Source organism: Propithecus coquereli, unplaced genomic scaffold, assembly GCF_000956105.1.
Source record: "Propithecus coquereli isolate 6110/MARCELLA unplaced genomic scaffold, Pcoq_1.0 Scaffold390, whole genome shotgun sequence".
NCBI lineage: Eukaryota > Metazoa > Chordata > Mammalia > Primates > Indriidae > Propithecus > Propithecus coquereli.
The window spans coordinates 871476-891508 of NW_012149619.1; the positions used below are offsets into that span (position 1 = coordinate 871476).

Below are 20033 nucleotides of genomic sequence, written 5' to 3' on the forward strand. Positions count from 1 at the left end.
CAGAATGGGATTTAAATGTTTTACTGACCTAGGAACTGAGACTGATCAATAAAAGTCCCGGAAAATCAACAGGGCATTATCAGAAGTATGAGGTGATGAATAAAAGTAAAAGCAGAAATGGAAAACTGCAAAATACTGAATGAGCTGCCTTAAACAGTGTGTCCCAAGTCTAATATGCTGTAAAAATCATCACTAGTATTCATTTGGAAGAGGTTCAAGTTAGGCCGATCTTAAAAAAAAAACTCGCAAAGAGGCAACTCCTAGTCTACCATAGTAAGAAGTCAGTTAATGTTTACGATTGATCAGAAATGGCAGTGTAAGAATAATCACTTAAAGGTAAATAGAGAAGAAACAAACAAAAGAGTGGAAAGGACTTAGTTTGGGGAGCAGAGCTGAAGGGTAGGAAAAGTAAGGCAAAATTTATTTTGCTGTAAGCCTTTGGGGTATTATTTTGAATTTTAAATCTATGTGCATGCATAAAGCAAGTATTTTATGCAAATTTTAAAGATTACGGTAAATAGACTTAAGAGGAAAAATAATTTTCTAATGCCCAAGTGTAAGGGTTATGTCACACAACTTTAGGATGCAAAGGGGCCTCAAGATCATCTCTTTTCGTTCAACTCCCAGACAAGGAATTTGAGGACCAGAAAGGGGACAAGCCCATGACGAGCAACCCACCCAACTCTCACCTCTCAGATCATGCTCTATGACATTGTTCGCAGGCTGGCTGCCTGAGAATCACTTAGGCAGTTTGAACTATCTAGAGAGAGGACCCAGATTCACTAGTTCTGGGTGGGGCTGGGAAATACATATTTTTAAAACAGCTCCAGGTATGGGAATTACTGCCCTGGAAAAAAGTTCAGCCTCTAGCACACACCTCCCCAAGTCACACACAGGCTGTGGGAATACCACATTGAAATAGAATACCAACTGAATTGCAATTTTTTTTTGTTCATTAATAGATTTGTTCTTCAAAGATTTTTATTTCTTAAGAAGATAAATGCATAACCTAGTCATTCATCAAAAAATTAAGCATCAGGCCGGTTGCGGTGGCTCACGCCTGTAATCCTAGCACTCTGGGAGGCCGAGGCGGGAGGATAGCTTTAGGTCAGGAGTTCGAGACCAGCCTGATTAAGAGCGAGACCCCGTCTCTACTAAAAATAGAAATAAATTAGCTAGACAACTAAAAATATATACAAAAAAATTAGCCGGGCATGGTGGCGTGTGCCTGTAGTCCCAGCTACTAAGGAGGCTGAGGCAGTAGGATTGCTTGAGCCCAGGAGTTTTGAGGTTGCTGTGAACTAGGCTGACACCATGGCACTCTAGCCCAGGCAACAGAGCGTGACTGTGTCTCCAAAAAAAAAAAAAAAAATTAAGCACCTATGAAGTGTGAACGTCAAGGTAATGGAAACCATCTTGGCACATGTTTTTAAAAGTTGCAGAATGATGGAGAAGACAGGCAATTAAACAAGCCAATTCAATCACACTTCAAAGCACTCTGCCGGGATACAAATGGAGCATGAAGCAAGACCACCTACCTGGTTTAGGCTAGTACAGAGAAAACATAGCAGAAAAGTGGTGTTTTACTTCAAAAAATTTAAATAAAACCTTTAAGTGTTTGTAGCATACTGGATCCAGAAAATGCAAAAAAAAAGGGGGGGGGCTTCAGTCTTGTCTTTTCTTGGTCAGATTCTCCTTCTAAACTATTATCGGTCAACACATTTGTTGAATAGACACAATACACAAGCACTGTATGTTTATCTATGAGAAGTACAAATAATTATAAGCCCAAGCCAAGCCCAGTCCTCCAAGAGCTCACTGACAAAAATGCCTGCTATACTCACCTGCCATTGCCTAAGGATACCTCATTTTGCTAGGTCAACCTGTTAGTTTCAGAATTGCATCCCACCTGCAAAGAGACAGCTTCCACATTTTCACAGTGGTAACCTGTACCTGTAGATTGGAGATTTTTCATCCACAAAGCAAACTGAACCTTCTAACCTGGGTTTCAATCACATCATATTCTAGCTGACCTAAGTATTTTGCTCCTCAAGAATAACAACATAGCATGACTATAGCTGGCTGGGAAATATCATTGCATTTCCATTTCACTTAAACTATCAATCTGCAAGTATTTATGAAGCACCTACTAGAGTACTAAGCATTTTGGTAGATTAGGAGTTGCCTCTTCTAGAGTTAAAAGGGCTAACCTGCACCTCTACCAAATGAATAATGTATGTAGCAATCAAAGCAGTATCAAATGTAGAATCCAGTAGTATCCGCAAAGAACTCACAAACAGAGGAGGGCCAAGAACAAAATTAATAGTCACAAAGAATCTGGATACTCATTTATGTGCTAACATATTGCAACCCTGGTAAAAATTCAAATAGAAGATCAGTGGAAAATCTTAAGGTGAGCTAGAACCAATGGGAGGTAGATGACAGGGACCATTATTAGGACATTTGCCCTCAAGAATAGAAAGTTCCTAGTTCCTCTAACCCTTCACATAGGGGAGAGCCTAACAGTTCTGTTTCAGCTGTCTTCTCCCTCTCTGCTCTCTCAAGGAAACCCTATACATTTCCTTGGATATCGGTTATACACATAGAATTCCAAAATCTACAGCAATAACCCTCCTCTCTACAGAATTCCTGATACAAATTTGTAGTTGCTGCCTGGACACTGACACAAGACATAAACGACAAGGGTAATGAGCAAAGAAGAGGCAAGATAAAAGCAGGGTGGTTTTAGGATGATGTGGGGATCTTACTCACAAAATTACAGACGCTTCCCCACCCCGTACCTTTTCTAGAGGGAAACCCAAAGGATTACAAATGCACTCGAGCCATTTATACACACGTAACAGTGGTACTGTGCTTCCCTTATCGTTTCATAGTATAGAGAATGCTCGTGACTGAGACATTATCATTCTGTGGGGAATACCGTCTGCTTGCAAACAGCAATGCAAATGTGTCCTTGAAGTGCCACCAAGCTGCAGAGTTCTTACAAGAAAAAGGACAGAATCAGCATTCTGAGCAATAATGAAGAGAAAATCCATAGCACGGCAGTTAAGAGCACAGGTTCTGGAACTAGATTGACTGGGATAAAAATCTTGGCCCCACTACTTTCTAATTGTGATACACCTTAGGTGCCTCATTCTCTTGATCTGTAAGGGTGTTGTAAACGATAGAAGTGCTAATACATATAATGACCTTAGAACAGTACCTGCCCTGTGGTACTACCAGTCAACAGATGTTAGCTATTATTATAATTCTTAGAAAGACAACACAGGATAGTCCTGTGTTGCAAGATTCTACTTGCAGACTGATAGTCCATAGTCCAGAGCATGTACTCTGGAGCCTCGCCGACTGGGTCTCATCCCATTTACTAGCAGTGTGACCTTACTCCTTTCTGTGCTTCGATTTTCTCATTGTAGAAAATGAGACTAATAATATTAACAGTATCTTAGAGTATTATCCAAAAAGCAATTGAGTTAAAATAGGTTAAATAAGTTAGCACAGTGTCTGGTTTAATACGGTTTACTACTGCTGCTACTCTATTACTACTACTTATTCTTCTTCATCAAGAAGTGGCTAGTTTTCAGGTATGGTTTCTTCTCCCCACACCCCCCAACTTTGAAAAATAAACCTAGAAATTCAAATAATAGATGAAACCTACAGTTTCACTGAAAGAGCTATATGCTAAGTATCAGTGAAGAACGTCAGCAACTTCCATTACAATTTTATCATGTTTCTTTCCAAATAATAACCATCTGCTCTTCATCAGCACAGTCTAAGGTCAGACATTTTAAAGCATCCTTTCTGACGGTTCATCAGTCTTGACTTAACCAAAGACGCTTAAGACAAAAAAATCTGCATTCACCATGAATAGTCTAAAATAAAGATTCCAATGTCTACTACAAAAAAAATACAGTTAATCAGCAAATTATCTCTTTGATAGTTATATGGGACAGTCAGAAAAGGAACCAACAATTTATTTTTATAACACTCTTCTTTCAGGAGTTGGCAAAATTTCTGCAAAGGGCCAGAGAGTAAATATTTTAGGCTTTATGAGCCATACAGTCTCTGTGGCACTACTCGACTCTGCCATTGCTTTTTTTTTTTTTTTTGAGACAGAGTCTTGCTCTGTTGCCCGGGCTAGAGTGCGGTGGCGTCAGCCTAGCTCACAGCAACCTCAAACTCCTGGGCTCAAGCGATCCTTCTGCCTCAGCCATCCGAGTAGCTGGGACTATAGGCATGTACCACCATGCCCAGCTAATTCTTTCTATATATTTTTAGTTGTCCAGCTAATTTCTTTCTGTTGCCCGGGCTAGAGTGCGGTGGCGTCAGCCTAGCTCACAGCAACCTCAAACTCCTGGGCTCAAGCGATCCTCCTGCCTCAGCCATCCGAGTAGCTGGGACTACAGGCATGTGCCACCATGCCCGGCTAATTTTTTATATATATATTTTTAGTTGTCCAGATCATTTCTTTCTATTTTTTTAGTAGAGACGGGGGTCTTGATCTTGCTCAGGCTGGTCTCGAACTCCTGACCTCAAGCGATCCACCCGCCTCGGCCTCCCAGAGTGCTAGGATTACAGGCGTGAGCCACTGCGCCTGGCCAACTCTGCCATTGTTAACACAAAGCATAAATGAGTAAGTGTTACTGTGTTCCCCCAAAAAATTCTGTTTACAAACACTCAAAACTGAATTTAATGTAGTTTTCACATCATGATATATTTTTTTGATTTTTCTTCTACCATTTAAAAATATTGTTTAAAATGTACATTATAGTTAATATTTATATATTTTAATAAATGTTTGTATATATAAAAATAAATTCTTAGCTCAAGAGCCGTACAAAAGCAAGTCAACAAGTCTCAGGTCAGATCTGACTGAGAGGCCATAGTTTACTAACCTCTGTTCCCTTGTTCTAGGTGATTTTTAAAGAATTAGGACATCAAAATGAAAACCAGATCCAAATGAGACGGGAAGAAAACAATTAATTTGTCCCACATGCCTAGAATTCTGTAACCTCTCACTTCCCCTTACCAAACCCCATGCCACTAAAACAGCCCTTACACCTTCAAGACACGCCTGTCTGCAGGCTCGCCTCCTTGACCTCAGAAACAAGCTCACACTAACATCTTCCCCCCAAACAAACTTCTCTTTCCAGTTACGCTCATGACTGCCTAGTCTAGCACACTCTTTTCCTTCTCCCCCAATTTCTGAAGGGAGTCTTCTTTACTTACTCCTTTCTTCCTTACCTCCCTAATCTTTTGAAACTTGGCTTCTACCAAAACCAATCTACTAAACAGTCTTAGTCACAATGATAAAATCACCCATTTCAATGACATTTTCCTTATTCATCAAGCCCCTGAACCTCTCTGCAGTGTCTAACTCTCAATCAGCCCATTCTTCTTGAAAGTCTTGCTTTGGCTTTCTAATTCTGTCATCTATTTTTCTTCCTATTTTCTTAGGGATCCTTCATCTACTACTGTGACTACCCACTCTCTAAAACAGTGGTCCCCAACATTTTTGCCCCCAGGGACTGGTTTCATGGAAGAGAATTTTTTCCACAGACTGAGGAGAGGGGAGGGATGGAGGTGTAGCTCAGGCAGTGATACGCAGCCAGGTTCCTAACAGGACGTGGCCCATTACCGGACCATGGCCTGGGGGTTGAGGACCACAGCTCTAAAAGAACACAGTCCTCTAAGGTTCAGACCTAGAACTGAACTTTCTCTTAACTTTCTTCCTTGAATGTGGTCTCATGCATGCCCATACTCTACTGTCGCTGCTATGTAAATGGCCCCAAATCTCTTCTTCAACAGCTCCTGCTGAAAGAATGACCCGCTGGTACTACAAACTCAACAAGTCTAAAATCAATCTTAACATCTTCCTCAAATTAAACTCCTCTTCCTACTTCCATTTCACTTGTTATCCAGACTTGAAAGCTCTAGCGTATCAATGTACAGGCTATGGTAATCCATTTATAACAGTGTAGCAAAAACATAGAATACTGAGAGATAAATTTAAGAAAATGTGCAATGCATGCACACTGAAAACTATAATACACTGCTGACACAAAGTAAAGACAACCTAAATAAATGGAGAGTTATATTCATGGAATGGAAGGCTCAACATTGTTAAGATGTCAAGTCTCTCCAAATTGATCTATAGATTCAATACCAATCTAATAAAAATCCCACCAAACTTTTTTGTAGAACATGAAAAGATGATTTTAAAATTTGTATGGGAATGCAAAGTTCCTAAAATAGCCAAAACAACTTTGGGGAAGAAAAAGAAAAAGAAAGGTATAGCACTTACACAACTCAATGTCAAGACTTATTATAAAGTTACAGTAATTAACACAGTATCATACTGGCATCAAGACAGGTATTCAGAATAATGGAATAGAATCCAGATATAGACCTTCACATATATAACCAAATGATTTGACAGTGGTATCAAGGCACTTCAATGAGGAAAGGACCATGGACTAGAACTGGCTATTCATATGAGAAAAAGCAAATCCCAACTAGTATACCTCATCATATACAAAAATTAACACAAAGCCACATGTAAGGGTTAAAACTATAGAACTTCTAGAGCCAGGTGCTGTTGCACACATATAGTCCCAGGTACCCAGGAGGATGAGGTAGGAGGATCACTTGAGCCCAGGAGTTTGAAGCTATAGTATGCTATGACTGCACCTGTGAATAGTTAATGCACTCCAGCCCAACACCTTATCTTAAAAAAAAAAAAAAAAAACTAAAGAACTTCTAGACTAAAACATAGAAAAACCTTAGTGGCTTCAGATTAAGCAAAGATTTCTTAAACTGGACAAAAAAGAATGAATTACAGAAGAAAAAATGGGTAGACTGGACTTTACCAAATTTGAAAAACTGTTCCTAAAAGACACAGAGAACCAGGCAAGTGGCTCATGCCTATAATTCTAGCTACTCAGAAAGCTGAGGCGGGAAAATCATGGGCCTAGGAGTTTGAGGCTGCAGTGAGCTATGATCCCACAACATCGTACTCCAGCCCGGGTAACAGAGCAAGACCCTGTCTTGTAAAAAAAAAAAAAAAAAGACAAAAAAATGAAAGGGCAAGCCACAGACTGCAAGAAAACATTTGCAAAACATATATCCAACAAAGGACATGTAGTCAGACTATATTGAGAACTCTTACAATTCAGTAAGACAACCTAATAAAAAAAGGATGAAAAATTTGAATTCTTCACCAAAGAAGATAAATGCATAGCAAATAAGCATATGAAAAGATATGCATCATTAGTCATTAAAAAGGTGCAACTTAAAACCACAAACCACAATGAAATACCACTACACACCCACTAGTATGGCTAAAATTAAAAAGGGTTAGCAAAGATGCGGAGAACTAGAAGTCTTATATATTGCTCATGGGAATGCAAAATAGCACAGCCACTCTGGAACAGTCTGACAGTTTCTTACAGGCCAGGTGCAGTGGCTCACACCAGTAATCACAGGACTTTGGGAGGCTGAGGCAGGAGGATTGTTCGAGGCCTGGAGTTTGAGACCGGCCTGGGCAACACAAAGAGACTGCATGTCTACACTAAAAATTTAAAAACTTAGCCAGCCACAGTGAGGCGCCTGTAGTGCCAGGTACTTGGAAGGCTGAGGCAGAAGGATCCCTTGATCCCAGGAGTTCAAGGTTACAGTGAGCTATGTCCATGCCACTGCACTCCAGCCTGGGTGACAGAGCAAAACCCTGTCTCACAGGGAAAAAAAAGGAATGGACTACTTATACATGCAGCAATATGGATGTATCTTAAAATCACTATGCTAAGTGAAAGAAGTAAGACACAAGACTACATATTGTATGATTCCATATGAAACTGCAGAGTAATGGTTGCCAGTGGCCAGGAGAATGGGACTGACTGCAAAGGAGTTCAAGAGAACTTTTTAAGGTGATAGAACTCTTCTGTCATGATTGCGGTGGTGGTTCCGTGACTGTAAATATCTATCGATTGACCATTAAAATTGGTAAATTTTATTGTTTGTCAATTATGCCTCAATAAAGCTAACAACAACAAACTCCTTCCTCTGGGATGCACCTTGACATCTTTCTGTCTTGCTGATCTGAACACCACCACACCAACATTTCCTTGAGTCCTTAGCGTCATTCACACACATCACCTGTCACCCTTCGCATCCTTCCACCTCTCCACTCCATTCTACACACATCGTCATTAATCTTCCACCACCGTTAATCTTCCTAAAACACAGCTCAATTAATCAAACAACTTCAGCTGGTTCCCCACTGTCTACAAAAGTACAAGTTTCCTAATGTGGCATCCTGGTACCTTTGAGAAATTTCTTGAGCACAGGAGTTGTCTTATTCATCTCACTGGCAATACCTTGAAGTGTGCAGCATAGTCTTTGAGCATTTAGAAACTGCACACAAAGGAACTTTAGAAATCTTTTAACTTAAAAAGTCAAATTACATGACACTGCCTACCACGGTAGGCTGAAAAATGCCCCACCCCCTTAAGATATCCACATCCAAATCCCTGGAACCTATGAAATGTTACTTGATATGACCAAAAAAAAGGGTCTCTACACTGACTGAAACGTTATGCAGCACATGGCTGTTTATGTATCCTTATAAGGAGAAGAGCGAGATTTGACACAGAGGATAAGGCCATGTGACCACAAAACAAAGAGAGATTTGAATATGCTGGCCTTGAAGATTCGTGTGATGTGGCCGTAAGCCAAGGAATGTCAGCAGCCACCAGAAGCTGGAAGAATCAAGGAAAAGATTCTCTCCTAGAGCCTCCAGAGGGAGTACGGCCCTATTGACACCTTGATTTCAGCCCAGTGATACAGATTTCAGACTTCTGTCCTCCAGAATCATGGGAATACATTTCCGTTATTCTAAGCCACCCACTTTGTAGAAATTCGTTACAGCAGCCACAGGAAACTAAAATACCCATTGTTACAAACAAAAAATTCTGTATAGTAAAAGATTTTAAGGCCCTAGTAACTTCTTGCTGAATTAGTATCAAAAACATCATTTTATAGAGTAAGATAAAATGCAGTTTCCTATAATACTTTGCAATAAAAGAGAAAGGGGAGGCTAAGCATGGTGGTGAGCACCTATAGTCTTAGCTACTTGGGAGGCTGAGGTAGGAGGATCACTTGAGCCCAGGAGTTTGAGGCTACAGTGAGCTGATCGCACTACTGCACTCCAACCTGGGCAAATGAGCAAGACTCTGTCTCGAGAGAAAGGGGGAATTAATATTTTTAATGCCTCCCATGACATTTAGGTTCTTCACATATCCATATGATTAGGTTCTTCTAACCATATCCAAAAAGTAGTATACTAACTTAACTGTTAAAATTCACTTGGGTTAAGTGGATTGCCTAAAACTTCAAAATTAGCAAGAGACAGACTCAAGATCTTGGATCTTAAACCAGAGCCCATCCCGTTAATACTATGCTGTCTGATTTCAGCTCCAATGTCAGGACACCAAACAAGATTAATTAATCATTAATTAATCTAGGAATCACATGTGTTCTTTCCATTCCCTGTCTTAAATGCTCTCTACTCCCCTCTGTCTACTCCAATTCTTTTTTTTAAGATATGTCATTATGTGATTTTTTTTAATTTCTTTTTTTTTTATTTCAGAATATTACAGGGATACAAATGTTTTGGTTACATGAATTGCTTTTGCACAGTTTGAGTCAAAGTCATAAGTTTGTCCATCTTCCATATAGTGTCCATTGTATCCGTTAGGTGTGAACTTCCCTATCCCCTCCTCCACCCTCCCACCGGCTTGATTTCTGTTGAATTTTACTACCACATGTGCACATAAGCATTGATCTAGAAGTGTCAATTTAGTAGTGTGTCTACTACAATTCTAGCCGACACTGTACTCAGTAAGTCTTTTTAGATTAACAGGGTACCCTGACATTTCCTTTCTCTATATTCCTGTTGTTCTTACAGTCTAGCCAGAATTTTAGTAGTGAATTAATTGTCTTTGTATAATTTTTATTTTTTATTTTTTTTTTTTGAGACAGAGTCTCACTCTGTTGCCTGGGCTAGAGTGTCGTGGCGTCAGCCTAGCTCACAGCAACCTCAAACTCCTGGACTCAAGTAATCCTCCTGCCTCAGCCTCCCAGGTAGCTGGGACTACAGGCACATGCCACCAGTCCCGGCTAATTTTTTCTGTTTTTGGTTGTTTGGCCATTTTCCTTCTATTTTTAGTAGAGACGGGGTCTCACTCTTACTCAGGCTGGTCTCGAACTCCTGACCTTGAGCGATCCACCCACCTCGGCCTCCCAGAGTGCTAGGATTACAGGCGTGAGCCACCGCGTCCAGCTGTATAATTCTTTAATGACTGAATGACTTTATCCCTACTCTGCTTTAACTATGTCCATTAGATAAAAGAGAAATGATTATAAAGGCCGTGGGAGCACTCTATTTTAAGAACTACAAGAATAATTTTTTGTTTCAGGCATACATTAGGATCTTTCACATACAATATTTCACTGAAGTATCACCTTCCTAGAAAATACTATCTTCTTTGTTGGCATCAGATTATAAAAGCACCCCACTGGTGATGAATTACTACCACTACCACTATTCTAAATCTGTGATAGTATACAGATGAAATCTTTCTTTCAATGGGATTACTGAGTATTCATTAATCAGGAGTGCTAAGTACAGGAAACTTGTTTCATGGGAGAATTAAAAAAAAGTAGATATATTTATGGCTGAGAACTCAATTGTACACCGTACCCTCTTCCAAAGAAGAGGGAAAAGGAAAAGAAAAGAAGATAGCAATACCATCTGGAAGAGAATACAAAGGAATAGGAAGGGTCAGAGATGCCCCTGATACTCTATACCCTCCCCCACACCAAAAAAAAACTTCAGATATTATTGAAAATATAATGGCACTAAGAGACATTTCGTACTTCGACTTTCTACACTTTAAAAGATCCAGCAATTGTAACTGTCATAACATTTAACCAAAGTTTCCTTTAAAAAATTCTTTTACTCCGGTCACAGACAAAACTTACTGCCGAGGACTTCTATGGTAGGAAAGGTAACATAAAGGTTGCGTATCCCTTATCCAAAATGCTTGGGGCCAGATTCCAGACTTTTTTGTATTTTGGAATATTTGTGTTATACTTACCAACTGAGCATCCCTAATCTGAAATCTAAATCTCTTCAATTGAGCATTTCCTTTGAGCATCATGTCGGCACTCAAAAAATTTCAAATTTTGGAATATTTCAGATTTTGGATGTTCGGATTTAGGATACTCAACTGATATAACTGTCATATTCGTTTGGAAAACTGATTCAGCAAAACAATGTTTTATTCCATATTGATCCATTCGAAAAAAATGTTTTGTGGGATATGTTGATCTTCCTTGAAGCTGACAGATGCGTAAATCTGGGTTTTTAAAAGCTCCCCAGATGATTCTACTGTGCAGGTTTCTCTAGGTTAAGAACTACTAGTATGAACTAATGGAGTGACAGAGGAGAGGAAAGAACCAATGTGCAAGCTGTACAGGATCCACTGGATTTGGTGACTGACTGTAGAGCTGGGGGGAAATCAGAGAAGACTTCTAGGTTATTGACTTAAGAGTCTACCTGGACAGTAGTGCCATTAATCACCAATGTAGAAGAGAAAACTCAGTAAACTATAAAGCACAATATGCATACTTATTTGAAAAACTTTGCCTTCCCCACTCTGTTCTGCAAGTTCCACTGAAGCTAAGATGGTGTCTTACTCATTTTGTCACCCTGGCGTAGTAGCTTGCACCTACGATGAAATACATTTTTCTTGAATGTAATTCAACTCTGTCAGGTTTGTCTGCATATGTGTTCAATTCAGTGTAGTGACTCGCATGTCTCTCAAAACTTCACCCTGCATAGCACTGATAGGGCTGGTTTCATAGGCGATGCTCAACAAATATTAGCTAACTAGCTAATTTCCATTCCAAATTCCTGTTTGACTAGAAACACTTCCAACTTAGACATACCACATAGAAGCATACTGGGCATAGCAAAGTATGTCTAAAACTGAGGTCAAGGTATTTCTTCTCAAATCTGTTCCTCCTCTTCCTGTTAGTGCCTAGCCATTTGTCTGAGTCATCCAGATCTAGAATCCTTGAGTCACCTTTAACATCCCTCCCTCCCTCCCTCCCTTCCTCCTTCCCTCCCTCCTTCTCTTTCTCTCCCTCTGCAACATTCAAACAGATTCCCAAAGTCCTCTTTTATACCTTCCATAGTCCTTGCACATCAATCCTCACCGGCCCCAATCCCCTTACCAAACGGCTCACCATCAGCTGCTACGGCTTCCTCTCTGGCTTCCTTCCTCCCAAACCCATCTTCTACACTGCAGCCACTTCAACATGCTTCAGACAATTCCAGTTATGCCACTACTTTGGCTGATATCCTTTCAGTGGCATCACCCAATGACTCAAACAATAAAATTCTAATGTTTAACCAATGCCCTTCATAATTTAGCATTTAACATACTCTTTCAACCTCATATTCCACTATTCTTTCCACCTAGAATAGAGACCCATTCTCATAACCCCATGTCCAAAAGAGGGCTATTTTTCAAAGCCCTGCTTAAAGGTTTTCCTACAGGAAAGACTTTCCCTGACCACCCAAAACACATTCCCACCACATCCCTAAAAAATCTCTTCCTAAGCATTTTTCACCTTTCACTTACAATACGGTATCTCATTCACATGTTTTTTTTTTTTTTTAATCTCCTAGACTTCAGAGCTCCCCATGAATAAGCTGGCTGTTCTTGATTAACCACCAATTACTTCTCCCTCCGCCCTACCCAGTGGTTTTCTCCTCCTCCTCCCTACAGTGCCCTACTAGGTGGAGTTCAATACCATAGGTCCTTGGCCTACTCAGATTCAACAAGGGAGTTTGGGGACAGTAATTTCTCATTTTGTTTGGCATGACTGTAGATCATGATAATGTCTCAAATCACCTATAGCAAATCGCCTTGCCAGTGACTGAATTCTGCACAACTCAGTACAACCTAGTAGCTCTACACTGACACATCCACATTTACTTTAGTGAATGGATTAACTATTTCTTGGTGAAAAAAAAAATCCCCAAGGAGAAAGCTAACAGCTACAGTTGGTGAAAGAAGTGAAAGAAGGGAAAAGTAGAGAAAAGAAAGGAATATAAAGAAACAGTGCTCGAGAACGCTCCAGACTACATGTAATTATCAATGGCCTGGGGCATTTGTTGAATGAGTGAAACACTACACAGATAAATTTCAAAACTAGAAAGAGTAAAGTTTCTTCTCTCCCTATTTCTATTAGCCTACAGTGATTAAGCATTTTCTGGAACAACGCTATCCAACAATGCTTTTGGCAATGATGTAAATACCCTATTAATCTGTGATGTCCCTTAAGGGAACTACTAGCCACGTGGCAATTGAGTACTTTGAATGGGACCAGCTTCACTAGGACCTAAATTTTTATTTAATTAAATTTAAGTAGCCACATGTGGCTAGTGGCTACTGTATTGGCCAGCGAACGTCCAGAATATGAAATATCTTCACCTTATTTGAATTGTTGTCAAAAGTATGTTCCTAGCCATGTGCACTGGCTGATGCCTGTAATCCCTGCACTTTGGGAGGCCAAAGAGAGAGGATCACTTGAGGCCAGGAGTTCGAGATCGGCCTGAGCAAAAGAGCGAGACTCCAACAACACAAAAAATTTAAAAATCAGCCTGGTGTGCTGTCACATGCCTATAGTCCCAGCTACTCAGGAGTCTGAGGTAGGAGGATTGCTTGAGCCCAGTAGTTCAAGGTAACAGTGAGCTACGATGGTACCACTGCACTCTAGCCTGGGTGACAGAGCAAGACTGTGTCTCTAAAAAAATAAGAATTAAAATAAATATTTTCCTGACCAAATTCTACCAAATTAATAAAAGTCTATGATAAATTTTCTGTTTAATAAACCATTTACATTTTTTTCTACTTTTACTTTTATTTTACAGAGGAAGGGCATGGAAGAATAGTTTAAGAGGAGACTAACTAAAAGACTGCATGCCAGGGTTAAAATGTCAGGCATTGTGCTAAAAATGTTCTTCATGCACTACATCTTTTGATCTTCACAGTTACCTGTGAAATAGAGATTATCCCCCTTTTAAAGTTGAAGAAACTTGAGACTGAGGGCAATTAATTGACTTGCCTATGATCACTGCTTAAACTAGGATTCAAACCCATGTCCAACTGCAGAGTCTGACCTCTTAAGTATTACACTTCAATTGCAAAGAATAAAATGGGCTGAATGAAAAGTAGGTTGGGTCGCTCCGTGCAGACTGACATTATTCAGAGCTTAATAACAGTTGGACTGCCCAGTTTACTTGGCAAGAGGCTAAGGATGTATCCAGGCAACTTTTCTTTATGGCTGGGAAATGGTGCTCAATAAATTCATATTCTTTCAACCTTAGGCATGATTCTAGGTTGAGAGATATAGCAGTGAATGAAACAGAAAAAGTCCCTCCTCTCCTGGGGTTTATATTCCAACAAGGGAAGTTCTCTAATGAGGTGACAACTCGACAGATTCCTGAGTGAATAAGAGTTGGTCAGCCGTGAGGAGAAACAGTGAAACACTGTTCTAGGACTTCCACCTTCTAGAGGCAGAAGTATGTTGGGCACATACAAAGAAAGGCAAGGAAGTTAGTGTGGCAGGGGCCTAGTGAATGAGGAGAGAAGTAGGAGATAAAATTTAAGCAGATAAAAGTTAAGCAGAGACCCAATCTTTTGGGACTTTAAGGTCATTAGAAGAAGGCTTGGAATATACTTTAAAATCATGGAGAACCATGAGAGTTGGTATGGAGGAGAAGATGTATTAAGAAGAGTGGGAGAGACATGATCCGACTTAAAACTGTTTTAAAGGGAACACTAGAAACTGTGAAAGTAGGCTGTGGGAAAACAAAATTAAAGAGAAAAAAGTAAAAGCAGGAGGCTTTTGAAGCAGTTCACTTGTGTTACAAAGGAAGCTTAGATTAGTAGAGATGTAGAATGGAAACTAATTTTAGGACAGACTTTAACTAAATATATATGGCCAAACCAGCAGTCATGGATTGACGGAAGGAAAGAAGGCTGTTTTCTAAACGAGTCACCTAAGAAGCTACTGTATACTCATTCTCCCAAGGTTTTATTTACTATTCCTAGACGTGATTTCCCACACTTTCACATCAAAAAATAACCATTATCAGGGAGGTTCCCATACAGTGTGCTTACAGATAATTCAATTGTTACATGACATATTTTTGCTATTTGTTTTTGTTTGGGTTCTTTTTTTGAGACAGGGTCTCACTCTGTTACCCAGGCTAGAGTGCAATGGTGTCATTATAGCTCACTACAACCTCAAACTCCTGAGTTCAAGTGATCCTCCTGCCTCAGCCTCCCCAGCAGGTGGGACTACGGACGTGCCCCACCAAACCTGGGTTTTTGGTTTGTTTTTTTTTTTCCCCTATAGAGGCTGGTCTAGAACTCCTGGCCTCAAGAGATCCTCCCACCTCAGCCTCCCAAAGTGCTGGGATTACAGGTGTGAACCACCTCACCCCACTATTTTATATTTAAATAAGTATCTCAGAACAAGTGCAGCAAGCTCTGACAATTCTGATTAAAGCACGAGCAGTGTGAAACAAGTAATACCCCACAAAACATTTTCTAGCTGATCTTGCCTTCTTTTGCATAGCAAGCACTTTCAGTTTAATGAGCTAAGGGGCCCAGAATATCTGGCTGAATTCTTCCATTCAAAGTTTGGAACATTGTTTCCAAAAAGCTTAAGTCCAAACATAGGCCAGGAAATCGGAACACAAAAAAGGTAAAAGAAAACTGTACAGTCAGAACCTCATCAATGTTCTTACCTATCTATCCCCCCTGGCCAATTTAACCCCAAAAGAATATTTTGTTTCTGGGTGTAAGGTGCATACTCCACTGGCAAGATGTCTCTCAAGACCACCCTAACACACATCTCAAGGCACCTGAAGGATAACGATCAACATACTGACCTAAGCCTACACGAGCGCCTTATGGCTGGATCCTCCTGACTGCAGGTGCTCAGTAAAACTGCTGAATGAAAAACCAGCCGCCCTCCACATTTTCAACCTTGGTAGTGTATTTCCAAAACACTCCTCAACTTCCCTTCCTACAGTAAAAGTGGTGGACGACCCATTACCTCACAAGAATCCTTCCTGAACCTTCCGACCCCACCTCACAGCTCTGAGCAACAGATTGATTTCCTTGGCTGCCCACTGCATAAAACAATATTCCGTAGTCTACCCAAAAACTAGCTTCAGAGGATGCCTTAGCTTTCTTTCAGTTCCTTTTCTTCCTCCTCTGTTTTCAGACAATAGTCACCTGAAGTTTCCCCCTCCAGGGGCACGTATGGTAGAAAAAGCAAAGACAAAAACTGGGTGCAGTCACAGCTATCTCTATAACCTTGGCCTTAATTCCTTTATCTACAAAGGGCAAATAACAAAGGCCAGGCCTCCTTTGAGAGGTTATTCTGAAGTCTAATCCAAATGAGAAAAGCCTACAAACTGTCATGTGCTGCTCACATCTAAGATTCAATAAATGATGGGTTCAGTCAAAGCTAAGCTCAAAAGCAACAGGACAGGTCATGACCAAGCACACTGCAATCACTCAACAAACAAAAGCCAAACAAGGAGTATTTTTCTCCAATAACGGGGTAAAATGGAAAAGCACAATGGTTAGGTCCAGCAGTGTCACTGTATGGTCCCTGGCATGTAACTCCCCATCTTTGGGCCTTCTTTCCCCCCACTTGTACAATAAGGCTTTGACAATGAAGGATTCTATTAAATAATAACGCTACGTTAAGGAGGCAGATCCTGAATTGCCTCCTTTACCTGCAATTGCCTTTACCTGCAATGTCAGAAAGAGAGTGCCAGAAAAAAGGCTTAAAACTGGACTGGAAGGCGAAGGAGCAGAGAGGTCTGGTTTTAGCATGCCTCTTGCGAGCAGTGTGACCTTGGCCAACCCCCTTACCACGCAAACCCCTTCCTCCCCTCCTATTTGTAAACCAGGGAGAAGAATCCCAGCCCTCCCGAACGCTTGGGCTGTTGGGGAGCCCAGTGACTACACTGCGCGCCCATTTGGCGCGTGGGCCAGTTGCAGCGCTGGCTCTCCCCGACCCCTCATCCCGAAAAGAGTCCCAAGCTCTTCCGCAGGAGAGGGATGTACCCCTTCCGGATGCAGGACGTGCCAGGACAGCAGTTTCGATTTCCTAAGAACAGGGTTACTTCCCCCACGGTCCCGGCACCGTTGGTAATTAAAGGAGTCTCCCCCGCCACCCTCTGGGGCCCCGCGGCTGCACGCCGTCCCGGCAAGGGACCTCCCAACCAGGCTCCGCAGCCCGCCGTGGTCCCTCGGGGTCGAAGACGCTGGAGGGGCGTTGCCATAGGAACAGCGCCCCGGCCCCCGGCCCGTGGAGCCCAGAGGCTGGAAAGGAAGGCTCGCGAGACCCGCTGTGCCCCATGCGACAACGCCCGGCTGTCCCCTCCCAAGGCTGCTTCGCCCAGCCAGCAGCGCCCCCACAGCTCCGCGCCTTCCCGCGCGGCTCCACAAAAACCCTACCTTCCGCCATGTCTGGCCCGGCCCTGTCTGCAGTCTCGCGAGAAGTGCGCCGCTCATTAGGGACCGCTCGGAACGAAGGCACCAAGTCTCGCGACAGTCATGAGAGGGGCGGCAAAGGGAGGAGTCGAGGGTAGGAAAGGGGTGAATGGAAAGTGGAGGGGGCAGCTGGACTCGGGGAAAAGCGGGGAGCCTGGTTTCTTTTCGCCAAGTACTTTCAAGGATCAGGATTTATTAAGCACTGACTGAGCACGGTCATATTCCACGCCCTTGGCAGGGCACGGAAAAGGGGGTGAATGCAGACTACTCTTTGGAGAAGCTTGGCTGTGAGAAGGTTTTTGTTGGTCTTGAGGTTTTTAAAGATGTGAGAGGCTGAGAGGAAGGAACCAGTGGAAAGGGAACAGGTATAGATGATTCACGGTCCCTGAGGAGGTGCGGTGCTCTGCATGCGATACGGAACTCAGAAGGGATGACATTTAGACTAGAGGCAGATCACCTGTTATTCTAAAACATTAGGAAACAAGAACATGCATGAAGATAGATGTATAGGGGAAAGAGATATGGGAGAGATTGATGATCAACTTTATGGATGAGGTTGTTAAACAAGAAGAGGCCAGAGAAGAGTGAAGAAAATTTAGAAGGGGACTCTGAGATTGGAGGACCTGGTTTCAAGCGTGCCATATATGTGTGCTGGGTTACTTTTTTCTGGAACTCAGCCACCTGGCTGCAGAAACAGAGAATTTGAATTATAGCATTTGTCCAGGGCTTGGGATTTTATTGCCAGAAAGAAACTGAGAGTGTTAAAAGACTACAGCTCAGGTCATCAAACGTGGGATGCAGACTGGCCAGGGGCTGATGTAGGAGTCATGAAACTGCAGGTTTCTGTAATAATTGAAGACCAGTGCAATGCAAACAATGGTTGTGAGAGTGCTGTGGTCAAAGTGGCAAACTGGAGTTCGTAGTGAAATAGCACTAGGTGATGATATAGTCCAGGATGGAGCCATGGAATAGAGTGGAAGTAAAAATGAGAAGCCTCAAAAATTAGATGTTGGAATTTAAAGGTAGGAAAGGAAGCAACACCATAAGCCAGGTGCTAAAATCTTTGATGAGTGTGGGAAAAACTGTAAGATTAGTTAGGTAATAGAAAAATGGAGGGCTAAAGAGTAACATAGCTGCATTGCATGAGATATTTCAAAAAAGTTTTTTTTTTTTTTTTTTTGAGACAGAGTCTCACTCTTTTGCCTGGGCTAGAGTGAGTGCCATGGCGTCAGCCTAGCTCACAGCAACCTCAGACTCCTGGGCTCAAGCAATCCTCCTGCCTCAGCCTCCCGAGTAGCTGGGACTACAGGCATGCGCCACCATGCCCGGCTAATTTTTCCTATATATTTTTAGTTGTCCAATTAATTTCTTTCTATTTTTAGTAGAGACGGGGTCTCGCTCTTGCTCAGGCTGGTTTCAAACTCCTGAGCTCAATCAATCCACCCGCCTCGGCCTCCCAGAGTTCTAGGATTACAGGCGTGAGCCACCGCGCCCGGCCTCAAAAAAGATTTTTACTCAAAGGAGAATCAAAAGAATGCATGAACAGTGAAGGGCTGGAGGGGAAGTGGTGGCCTTGGAAGACAGCCACGAGTAAGAGATGATCAGTTAAAAGAAGGATCTGAGAAAAGGATGGAGGTGTCAGAACTGAAAAGAGGGAGGATTCAAAGTTGGAGATGTTTTAGGTGCTGCCAAGGATAAGCACTGGTGAGTAGTGAGGTGGAGTGGAGGAGAAATTTGGATTTTAGATCTCGGAAACATAGAATCAAGGGTTAAAATTTTTTTTGTTGTTTGAGACAGAGTCTCACTCTGTTGCCCGGGCTAGAGTGCCGTGGCGTCAGCCTAGCTCACAGCAACCTCAGACTCCTGGGCTCAAGCGATCCTCCTGCCTCAGCCTCCCAAGTAGCTGGGACTACAGGCATGTGCCACCATGCCCGGCTAATTTTTTCTATATATATATTTTTAGTTGTCCAGATCATTTCTTTCTAATTTTAGTAGAGACGGGGGTCTCGCTCTTGCTCAGGCTGGTCTCGAACTGACGATCCACCCGCCTCGGCCTCCCAGAGAGCTAGGATTACAGGCGTGAGCCACCGCGCCTGGCCTAGGGGTTAAAATTTTGAGGAAGAGGGAATGATTCTGGCTGACAAACACCTGGGAGAGGGAAGAAATGGATATTGAAATGTGTAAGAACAATTGTGTGCTCAGGCACTGAGGTTCCAGTTGTGGGAGGCTAAAGGTGTGAAGACCGTATGTGCAGGGAGGTGCTTAGAGGAGCTGCGCTGAGCAAGCTGCACTTAGACGAGGAAGGCTAGGGGAGCACTTGCCAGGCTCAACCGAGGTGCCACAGCTCAAAGCTTCCCTGTCTGT

At 42.0% G+C, this 20033-nt stretch overlaps 1 protein-coding gene across 1 annotated transcript in view; it reads right to left on the reverse strand.

Annotated features, from left to right (window-relative positions):
* The window catches only part of ANKFY1 (ankyrin repeat and FYVE domain containing 1), an 88650-nt gene extending 70991 nt beyond the window's left edge, over positions 1 to 17659 (reverse strand). Inside the window, exon 1 of the mRNA XM_012652625.1 lies at positions 17634 to 17659. Coding sequence (XP_012508079.1) covers positions 17634 to 17643 — 10 coding nt within the window. The 5' untranslated portion in view covers positions 17644 to 17659. The remainder of the gene's footprint in view (positions 1 to 17633) is intronic.
* Positions 17660 to 20033: the final 2374 nt, after the last annotated feature.